General features: G+C 40.0%; 1 protein-coding gene across 5 annotated transcripts in view; it reads right to left on the bottom strand.

The window, feature by feature from the left end:
- Positions 1–11,154, bottom strand: part of GPATCH8 (G-patch domain containing 8) — a 57,200-nt gene that overhangs the window by 5,504 nt on the left and 40,542 nt on the right. For 4 of the 5 annotated variants that reach the window (XM_049799538.1, XM_049799541.1, XM_049799540.1 and 1 more), the window contains 4 exons: positions 9,799–9,942; positions 7,493–7,529; positions 1,973–2,022; positions 377–507 (listed from right to left, as the gene is read on the bottom strand). In XM_049799538.1, coding sequence (XP_049655495.1) covers positions 377–507; positions 1,973–2,022; positions 7,493–7,529; positions 9,799–9,942 — 362 coding nt within the window. The remainder of the gene's footprint in view (positions 1–376; positions 508–1,972; positions 2,023–7,492; positions 7,530–9,798; positions 9,943–11,154) is intronic. The other variant, XM_049799539.1, reaches the window with a different exon arrangement.

Below are 11,154 nucleotides of genomic sequence, written 5' to 3'. Positions count from 1 at the left end.
GACTGCCATTTGTACACCTCTGCAGTTGGATTCATGCCTCATCTAAAACTGTCTTTTACACATTTCAAGTACTCTTGTATCCAAGAAATATGCATTAAAATAGCATTATACAGCCATTTGAATTTTTTAACAACATTAAGTAATTAAAGAAAAAGTATTGCTGGATAAAGCAGTTTGGGGATGCTCTGGACTACTGGTTTAGTGAATTCACTCATACCAAAACCACAGCATGAGGCCAAACTTAAGTGTGAAGCTTTGCCCTCAAAACTTGTGCAGGATTACAGGAGCAAGAATGCCAGCACAGCAAAAGGCTGCAGTCCCACGCAGGACTCCCGCACACATGCTCCAAGGGTGCTCGGGGATCACCCGTACTCACCATTCAGGCTGCCTCCTCTGTTCAGCGAGTTCATGTAGACGCCGGAGGGCTTTCTCCTGCTTCCTCTCATCTTTACGTGATCTTGAAGAGACATTGCGAGCAAATTCCCTTTGCTTGAGATCTTTTAACCTCTGAGGCAAAAGAAACCAGGAACAGATTAGATAAAAGCTGTTTGTGGTGAAGTGTCTGAAAGCATCTCTTTGCTGTAGCACTGGAAAGTATGCTGTAAAGCCCCTCCCCAGTAACATTTATTGAGCTAGGATGGAGCAACAGCATTCTAGCTCAACAAACCAAATGGAGCACATTGCCATCCTCCCAGTAGCTAAATGAAAAGACAACTGTTGATCACTTTTGGCTGTAACTTCAAGTCTGTATATATGCATTTCCAATCATTACTGGTTTTCTTTAGCATGTACAATAAAGCTGATTTCAAAGCAACAAGCAAATTCTGAAAGAAGGGAAAAAACAAGACTGCTTACTTTGCTGCTCTTGCAGGGTACAAATGTACTTGACAAACAGTGCATGACAGAAGTCTTAATAGCATGGGCCAAAGAACAGAAAGGGATTAGCTGGTGCAAGAGAGTTACCCAGGTATAATATCTTACAAAAGCAATGTACAAATTACATTGGAGAAGGTGCCAAAAATCCCATGCAAATGATTCCAGTAAGCAAATAAATAATACAACATACACCACAAACAGTTACTTGCTCTCCTGACAGTAGTTCTGAGACAGTATCTCAAGAAACAAAACGCTCTAAAATGCAGTGGGGTCTTCTGGGGTTTAATACTTTGGAGGACAGAAAGACTAAGTTCTCCAGAAATCTTATCACATGAGGAAGTAAACTCAAACCCAACGAATTTCAAACATCATAATGTCACTGAGGAAATCTAGATATCCAATTCTAATAGATATCAAGCATTCAAGACTTCAGAAAATTTTTGAAAGTCCTTGTCTCAAAGCACTAGGAAAAGAGGCTGCTGTTTTTCCTTTGAATACTTGTGAAAATTCACAAGGCAATTTGGTTTTTTTGTTTGTTTGTTTTAAAGAGTGGTCTACAGAAGTTTAAGTAACAGAAAGCAGCAAAGACAGAACTCTGCCATCCTAGGGGATTAATTTTTCTTTTTTTTTGGTGCACAATTTGAAACCCTTTCAAAAGGCCCTATTCCAGAAAGCACCATGTACCCAGCTTTTGAACAAGTTTTGTATTTTTCAGGCATTTCATGAAGGGCCTGAAAGACTATTGGTACTCAAAGCAGTAGTTACTTTAGAAAAAATCTCATACAAGATGTACAAATCATTGGTGGATTCTAAATGGACCATCTGGCTGGCAGACTCTGCCTCTCTAATGGAGCAGAGTCAGACCAGTACACATGCAAACAGTGGATCTGAAAACTAACCTGAAGTTCAAATTGGAGGAATTAAGTTGGCCCAATGTAAAGAGAACATTGCTTTGTGAAAAAGGGGAAGATTTGACAAGACAGAGGATTCTCTTACCTAATTGTATTTGCTAAATGTGGTTGACCGTTACCAAAATCAGAGGGAAGGACACACAAAAAAAAAATACAGCTATAGACACTAGTAGAAAGAAACTCACTCTTGTGATCTGGACTCCAAAATTAGAAGGGTTTGCTTTCAATACATCAGCTGAAAACGTCACATCACAAAGAAAAAAAAGAAAGTAAAAATATAACAAGAGTGGAAGAGAGGAAAAAAATAAAAGCAAGCATTACTACACAGGCTCTCGGTGTGTCTGCAAGCTAGTCTACAGAGAAGGAGGTGAGCCAGCGAAGCTACAGGATCGAGCTTAGAGAGTCTGGAGCAGAAGGGAGAACGCACATACACGTACACGCACAGACACAGCAATGATCCCACCTGGAACAACAGAGCTACTTTCACCAGGACAAGTAAAGGGCTCAAGGGTTTTGTGGTGTATGTTAAATGTTGAATAGTAAATTTTTTTCCAAGGAGGAAAAAAAAGTGGACTAAGCAATGCTATCAGCTTTTTCATGCTGATTTAAAAAGTGTTATCTAAAATGCTCCAGGAAGTTAAAGTCACCAACAGCTGACAAAACTATTTAACTGGGGTTTGATGCCAAGTCTCTAGATCACTCATCCATTTGGAAAAAAATATGACCCAGCTATTTACAACAGAAATGAACTGTGACCTTTTACTTTAAAGAGGAAGGTGCAATGGTGCACTCAGAAACTCACCTCCACCCCCCAGACATAGCCTTAAACATCTCCCCGTGAAATAGAACGGACTCAAAGTCAGTTGATAATCATGCAGCTGCCCACAATGCAATCCTGCCTTTGTTACAACAGACAATTTTAATCAAAACAGAATTAAACACCCATTTCCTTAAATGCTGATCTTTTTGTGTCTCCACTCCCCAAAACCTCCCACTCTCTTACTGTGTAACACTTGTAAATTAGAAGCAATGAAGCAAGTGAACTACCTTAATGCACTGCAACTCCAGAAATGCAACTTCTAGCTACACCAGTGTCTGTCCCTTTTAAGATGATAAACCACTAACCATGATTTCAAGAGTGCTGAGAATTTATTACTCCCCAAATTGGGGAAAAGTTTGTCTGATTTTACAAAGCTGACATTACAAAAAACTAAGAGATCTTAAGGCTGAGTTTCTGTAGCATAGGGACCAGAAGGAAGAAGGGTCTTGCTGGGTAAGTTTAAGACAGAAAAAAATCTCCACAACTGCACCATGCTATCTCCTGGGGAATACAAAATGTAAAATATTTAACATAACAAAGCTCAGCATCTTTGACTGACCTAAAATGATGCATCTATCTTCAGAAATGATTTCTCAAGTTTGCAATGAGCCCAGTTCCAAGAAACCTGGCTGGACTGCATTATCTTACATAAACGCAACCTGGGGTAGGGGAATGAGGGACGACAGAAGACCAGATTGCTCATCTGTAAAAACAAATCACTACAGGAATAGATGCAGAAGGGTACGTTTGCAGGCAGCTGATCAGCACTGAACTTTTAAAATAGCCAGAACTTTTCAAAATACCCTGACAGAGTAACTGTTACCTCGCTAATTGTTCCAAGTGCATAACTGAATCCAGTAATTTATCCACACAAAGAACAGTGGATAACCAGTTAACTACTGCCTACCCTCCTCCCCCAAACCTAACCAGGAGAAAGCAATTAAAAGCCTGAAGTACAATTTCACAGTTGTAAAAGGAGTATATCAAAGCAATGAAATGCTTTTCAGCATACTCCACATCTCAGCCTTCACAGAAAGCTATCTGAACTAAATCAATATTTAAGCTAGGCTTACACTAAAGAAATTTCCATCTAATCCTTAGGCAAGCGTTCATTATTCTAATCCTCCAAATCTCTAAATTACTTTTTGGACTGCACCATATGTGTGGGTGTTCACAGAGGCTGGACAGCTGCAGGAGGCAAGTCGCACAGCTGCCCCTTCCCCCCAACACAGCAAAGAAATTTAAACAAGAATTTAATGTAGCCACTCAATCATTCTCAGGGAGCTTCTCCCCACCAACTAAGGAAAAGGAACCCTGGGAACCCATTTTCTTGAGGTGAAACCAGCCTTTTTAAGTCTTCCCACAGTGCTCAGCAAGAGTATAATTTCTGCAACAAGATCAGAGACACCAACCTGTATTAAATCAAACATATAGCTTCATGCTACTATAGGATTTCAAAATTAGGAAGCATTTTTTGAGGGAAAGCAGTGCGTTTTCTGAGGAAGCGGGTGGTTTATCTAAGCAGCAATGCATTTACAAACTGTAGGATGATAGTGACCATGAAGCCAAGAAATATTATTCTGCTGGTTTATTACTTCACCTATAAGAAGGGCCACATCTGTAAGCCCAGCGACCAGCAAGTAAGGAAATAAATCACTTGAAGTTTGTCCAAATTTCTGCATGCTAGAAGCAGTACTTCACTACCTCAAGCCTTCCTTCAGCTTGGTATTGTGTTTTATTAATAGCTGCCGCCCACCTCAGCTTCGTAACAAAGAATAGTATTTTAAGTTTTCAGTCTTGTTTCTAATAAAATTGCTAAGAAGTCTCTAAATTTCAATGGGAGTGCAAATCGAGCTCTTAAAGAACAGGTTTTCTATAAAATCTGCAGCTACCTCAGTACTCCAGCACAAAGAGGCTACAATAATGGATTATCTCCTGATCACTGCATAGCTCAGAAGGGGCCAAATTGGCATACAATGCCATTACCTTACAATTCTCTTCAAATCGGCTTAAATAAGCTGCGCTCCGGTGTCATTTAAAAGCTCTAGAGATAGCCCATCACGGACATGTGGAAGTGGTTAAAGAGGGGGATGATCAGGATTCAGAAACTGCTGTTAACAGGAAAAAACTCAGCACACACTGTGGCAATCGTGCATGAGATTTTGCTGGTGAGATGGTATCGAGGTAAGACCTCCCCAGTACCGAACTGGAGTGTATTGCTTTTCAGCCTCAGGACCAGTGGTAAATGGATTGTCTCAGTCTAAGTTGACAAAGCCATGCAATTTCACTGAACTGAGGCCCATTTGAGAGGCATTCTTTGCCTAAAATTGCAGAGCAGAAAAAGATCATGTTATTCTCAGAATAAAAAAAGCACTCCACTACACTGCTTTACTAGACCTGAAGATCTGAGACTTTTATGACAAACCTTATATTCAGGAGAGAGGGACAGACTGGATCCACGTACAGTGAGATTTCTGCATTGGCTTGAGACAGGAGGCAGCTCATGTGACAGCACAATAGCATTAGAGCCTACTCCTCCCCTGCTATTGTTCACAAGTCTCTCTGCCAATCCCTACTAAATAAAATAATAATGTACTTTTCATTACAAGCCAGCAGATTTCTGGCTTTCTGAACTTTTGACGTATGCTCGATTCTTTGCCACAAAAGCTTCTGGGAGTGAACTACACCATTAGCTAAATACGAGCTCAAAGGATGGCAACCTTTATAATTTTATATAAGTGAGAACAAAAGCCCTGCTTATTTTTGGTAATCAACATTCTTTGCATGCTCGTAAATGAAGTGAAAAGAGCAGAGGGGAAATGGCACACAACTGCAGTTCTATTTCATCTTAATTTCTTCCCTGACACCTCATTTTCAACTTAGGAAAATATACCACACATTAATGCATCACAGATAACCAACAAAACAAGTCTGCCTGCCCTTCAGGAGGCTAGCGTCGCTTGTAATCGCAATGTTCAGGCCTTGCACCGGGAAGACTTATTTTACCAAATACTCTCCATGTGTAAGTTGTCTTCTCCAAACGTGTGTGCCATCAGCAAATGAAAGCTGAACAGCTAAAACTGGGTTAAGAAAAATACTGTGGGTTTTTTGAGGGTAAAGCATTTCTAGAGTAGAAAAGCCTCCCATGTAACACCAAGTATCTTGGAGATTCTCTCTTCAGTCTTCTACATTCAAGATGTGCTTGAAGATGCAAGTTTTTGAAAAGCACAAGTCCAATTCTTCCCAAACCAGAAAGTTCAGGGTTTGGATTTAGAGTACTCATCAACCACAGCAGTGACTGCATTGGTAATTTTATTGTGCTTTAACAGATCCCTCCCCATCGGCATTTGAAGCAAAGATCCAGATAATTAGGGCATGAAGAGAACTGCCGACCTATAGTTTCAGTTCTTAGTTCCATCCTCTTTCCCAAAGAGCTTTTTTATGGAAATACATTCCCTTTGCCTTTTTATAAAGAGAAGCTATGCAGAATTAATCATCTATACCTCCAAAATGCCACATATTTAGAAACAAATAAAATGAAAGCTACATAAAAGACTGCATTTCAATACTGGTTAGTGTTCTCACAGTTAACCTGGCAAAAGTTCACACAGGAACATGTTTGTTTTTCACACTGAATTCAGAAGGTGAATGTTTTTATTCTGTTGGGTCAGTGACTCAGTAAACAGCTCAACCCTTCATCAGGCATGCTAGCAGGAAAGAGGTGACCATATATGAGATTCTATAAGTTTGTTCTTGGATGAACTAAAAAAAAAACCCCAAAGAACAGTAAAAGCTGACTATAAATGCTATGTTACTTACATTTAAGATAATTCCAACTGTAACAATTTTTGCAAGCTGCTCTAAGTGATGGGCAGTACAAATTCAGTTTATTTGATATGAATACGCAAACTGGGTACAAGCCCAAATAAGGTGACTCACATTCATCTTCATGGAAATCTAACATGAAGTATTCTATCTTGATGTCAAAACTCAAAACTGAATTGAGGGCCCACTCAGATGTAATACCCTAAGGATACATTCTCACTAAGCCCAGAGTATTCTAGGACTGCGGGAACTCTCAAGCATCTGGACATCACATATCTGCAGGAAAGCAGCACAAAAATACACCAGGTACATCTTCACTACCCAAGCTCCTCGCTAGCTGCAGGAGAAGTTTTCTTCCTACATTTGCCTTCTTTTGCACTTGTCTTCTTTTGCTTTTTTCTGTTAATTACTATCACTGTTGACAGTTAGGACTGTGCAACATCAGAGGCAGGGGTCCTTCATAAGCTGCCAGTCCGTCTAGTTGCCAGGCTCAAGATCTTACAGCTAAAAAAAACCCCATTAAAGATATCAGTAGCTTTCCAGGGTACAAAAAGTTATGACATCTATGGTTACAGCCTTTTTCAGTTGCCCACTGAAAGATCTTTAAGGGAACTGAGTTTATTTTTCTTCTTGCAGTGCCATCTATATGAACGCAAATTGCTTTTAGTCCTCTGGCTTCCCCTGAGAGGGACTGACTGTTTGGTGAATAGATAGGGTTACTGTTCTTTAAAACATCTGTACTTCTCATTTCAAGTATCAACCTAATTAAAAAAAAATCTAGAGAACAACATTGCACACCTCCAACAAGATGTTTAAAATACAATGACTTAAACAGGCCAATGGTTTGTGATAATAAATTGAAGATTATTTTCCCAGTTAAGGTTATCTAGAAACACTGCCTTTTGGATAGAAACTTGGTGTTGAGGTTGATTCAGATAAATCTGAATACTGTATGAAACCAGTATAGTCAGGAAATAATAATAAAACCTCCCCTTTAATTGTTTGGTGTTGACAAGTTGGTGGGCCCAAAAATTTATCCGGTAGGGATCAATACACTTACCTATCGTCCCTGTTTCGCAATAATCCTGAGTTCCTTCCTGGAATACAAGACAGTGTCTTTATAACTCGGGAGCGGAAAGGGATCTGAGGATGGAACATCTATTTACAGGGACAGCCTAATGCTCACTGAGCCACAGAAGGAATAAGCAAACACTTCAATGTCGTGTAACTAAAAATACTTAAAAGCAAAAGCGATCCCATGGAAATCTGTTCAACAAGCTAAGAAAAAGGCAAAAATGAAGCACTGTTGCCTCAAGAATTACCACTGAGAAGACAAAACATTGCAGGTAATATATACCAAGCCGGTCTGCTGTAATTATCTAGGATACCATAATGTCTCATCTTTCCAACAAAGCCTACTGATTAGCCTACTTTTAAGAAAACTTTATGTTTTTCCTCAAAAAATTTACGTTAGCCTTTACGTAACCTTGCCTTCTTGTCCAGAGAGGCAAAATATGAAACATCAATGTGCAACATATTATGAAAAGCACAGCATGTTTGTTTTTTTGAACTACCTTAAAATTTAGAATAGAGTGTTAGAAATGAGCCTATCTTGAGCAGTAATGAACAACAGAAGTGAGATAGTGTTACTTATGCAAATTTACCTTCATTATTTCTAGGCAGTTTCAAGTTCACTTACTGAACACTGACCCAACAGGGTGACACACATTTCAGCATGACAAAGCTGGACAAGCAATTTTTTCCCTAAGCAAAGCATGATTGCTTCTTTGTTTAAATCCCTGCATAACTAGAAATTAATGCTGGGTGACGCAGCAAGAGTTTGAAGTCTCATTTTCTCCAAAGCCTGCCTGAAGTCACTGCCATGGATGCAAATTATCCAAGAACATAAATTCCTTTAAAAATAATCAGCAGTACCAAGCAACCCCCAAATCCTTTCTACCAGTGAAAAGATTATACCAGCCTCTGTGTTCCCAAGACATTTTTCTTTCAGGTCACTCGTCTTGCACCCCTACTGATGAGTCCTTTTATACCAATGAGGGGTGGTGGCTTTCCACAGGTTTGTTTCTTCTTCCACAGCATCTCTAGATGCTAGAAAAACTCTCAGCTTGCCAATCTCGTGTCAGTCCCCCTATTAATCATCCAAGGGCTTTAAACAAGAGTTGACATAATCATACTGCATCACCACACTGTAAGAATGTGACACAAACAGGTCTTTCCACCTCCTAAATAGATGCATGTAATTGCACTCAAGTTTCAACCAAGTTGATGGAAAACTTTATCTAAAGTACACTGCTATCAGGTGTCATGACTGTGCCACCAGCTCAGTCAAAGCAGCCCATTTTCCCAATACAAAGTAAATGAATTAATTTCTGCTTTTACTTCTATTAAGCTACAATTTGTCACAGTACTCAAACAGAAATTACCCTGCCATGAGACTTCCTGTTAAGACTCCCTTAGTGAATCTACTTTGAACTATCATATCCTATACTTAATACGCGGGGCGGGGTGGGGGATAAATCATACTCTGTAATGCCATATTCTTGTTTTTAAGCTGTTGCTTCACTGCTATTTTTGCAAGATGTAGTACTCTACAGCACATCTTCCAGAAGTTATCAGCATTTTAATGATTGTATTGTTAGAACTTACGACTAGGAATATCAAAAAAACTCCTTTGAGCAATTTCATCTCCGGGTGAGCACAACACTGCTACCTGCTGTACGTTTAACATCTCATTTAGCAGCTTCAAGTGGTCAAATAGATCAGGCTAACACACACACTTATTATTTACTGTGCAGCATGAAGTATCATGTAGATACTACGGTACATCCCTACCTTGGGACCAAAGTCAGTTCCACAAAGATTCTGAATCCACCTTCTCCTGATGGTTAGAGAATTTGGAAAGTGCTTCTTTTTTATGATTCCTTTGACACAGCCCATTATTTCCTAGTCTGTTTTTCAGTAACCTGACAGAGCACAGACTAAAGTATTAAAATGCACACGTGGCATATCAGGCTCCGAAGTTGTACTGTGTCAAAAACTGATGCAAACTGGAAGCCATCCACGTCCACATGTACTCTTCCCAGTTTAACAGCAGCCCATTCCTGCCCATGGGTCATTCAAAACCAGGCTCCTTGATGCCAGCCGTGGGTTGGGGTTTTTTGTCTGTTGTTTTGGGGTTGTTTTAAATGTATGGTGGGCATAAGAATCTTAACCAGTGACATAAAACACCTCTTCCTGGGGCTATAAGGAAAACAGATACACTGGGGAAATTCAAAGTATTAACCACAAACAAGATTGCTGCAATGAATATAAAATTCATGAACTGTGCTATCAACACTTGTTTACCTGCTTGTGAGCATGATCGTAAGAGTTTATGTGGTTGTCAAACTCTTGATGCTTTTGATACTGCTTGTCACAGAGTTCACAGTAGAAGTTTGCTCTGAGATCTTCCAAAGCCTTGGCAATTGCTTTTTCTTTATCAACATAATCCTGCAAAATTAACAAAAAAATACTTCTGTTAAACTTCCTGTAAAACAAACTGGAAGATGATCAACTAGTCCTTTAAGGAAAAATAGTCCTTTAGAAAACCTCAGCATAGACCTATGATTATATTTATTAAGCTGACCAGTCTTTGCAAATCTAGAGGTATGAAGGATAACTTTGCAATACTACCAACCTAGCTTTGATTCAGTTTCCTAAGATAGAACACAATCTTGTCATTAGCAGAGGGATCAGTAAAAGGAGACTGCTTAAAAAAAGAAATCTAGTGCTGATGGCAGGAAGGCAGTTTTGCAGCTGCAAGAGGAGAGCCTGCTGGATAGTCTGAGATAAAAAAAAAGAGAGGTTCAAAGCCTCACGCTAACACATGAACAAACTGGCAGCTGCCTGCCCGCATAAGATACACAAAATACACATCAAACCAAGGAAGATCACTGCTTTTGGAATGGAATCTTAGAACTTTAAATGCTGATACTTCCTCCATTTTGAGTGCTAACAGATGTCTGCTTGATCTCAGTTTGTCTGCAATTCAATAGGGAGGAACACAGATCAGCGGCTGGGAAAGCACAGTTCAGAAAGTGTTGAGCCTAATTCACTTCAGTGTGATTTTTCAGTCAGTGAAATGTTCCCAGGAGCAATGCTGTCCATTAAGCTGAGCTCAAATACAGCGATTACACTGGGAGTGAGTGGGTACAGGTAGTTGCCATTTAATAAAAGAGGGGGAGGGAGACCGCCTTAGAGGTTGCTGACAGTATTTTTTTTTTCCCTATACAATTCAACATTTGTATCGATGCAAAACCAAACTTCCAAGCAAAGATGAGGTGTCTAAATTGGCAACAGTCATGTCCTCCCCTCTTTTGCTATAAGGAAAAGTAGCAGCTTTTGGATTGGCAGAGTCAAAAAGCTCTGGAACTCTCTAGAAATCCCCGTCCCTCAAGTGGCTGTAATGGCTTGAAGTCCCAAGTGCTGGGAGTGAGCCTGTGCAGCTCCACAAGCCTTGTCCCCAGGGCACAGCCACAGCTGATGCGGACCTGGGGGTGCTCAGCAGCCAGGGCAGGGGGGTCTCCGAAATGCATCTGATGCTGAGACACACAGTAATCTCAGGGCTAAGCAGCTTCTTCCCCTAGCCAGGCCACTTCAATTACAATCCCACCAGCAAAATTAATAAAACATCACCACTGTTTACAAGAAAGCTGAGGAACA

This window comes from Accipiter gentilis, chromosome 5 (assembly GCF_929443795.1).
Source record: "Accipiter gentilis chromosome 5, bAccGen1.1, whole genome shotgun sequence".
Taxonomy (NCBI): Eukaryota; Metazoa; Chordata; class Aves; order Accipitriformes; family Accipitridae; genus Astur; species Astur gentilis.
The sequence above is the reverse complement of the archived record's forward strand: the minus strand, read 5'-3'. Positions and strand labels throughout refer to the sequence as shown.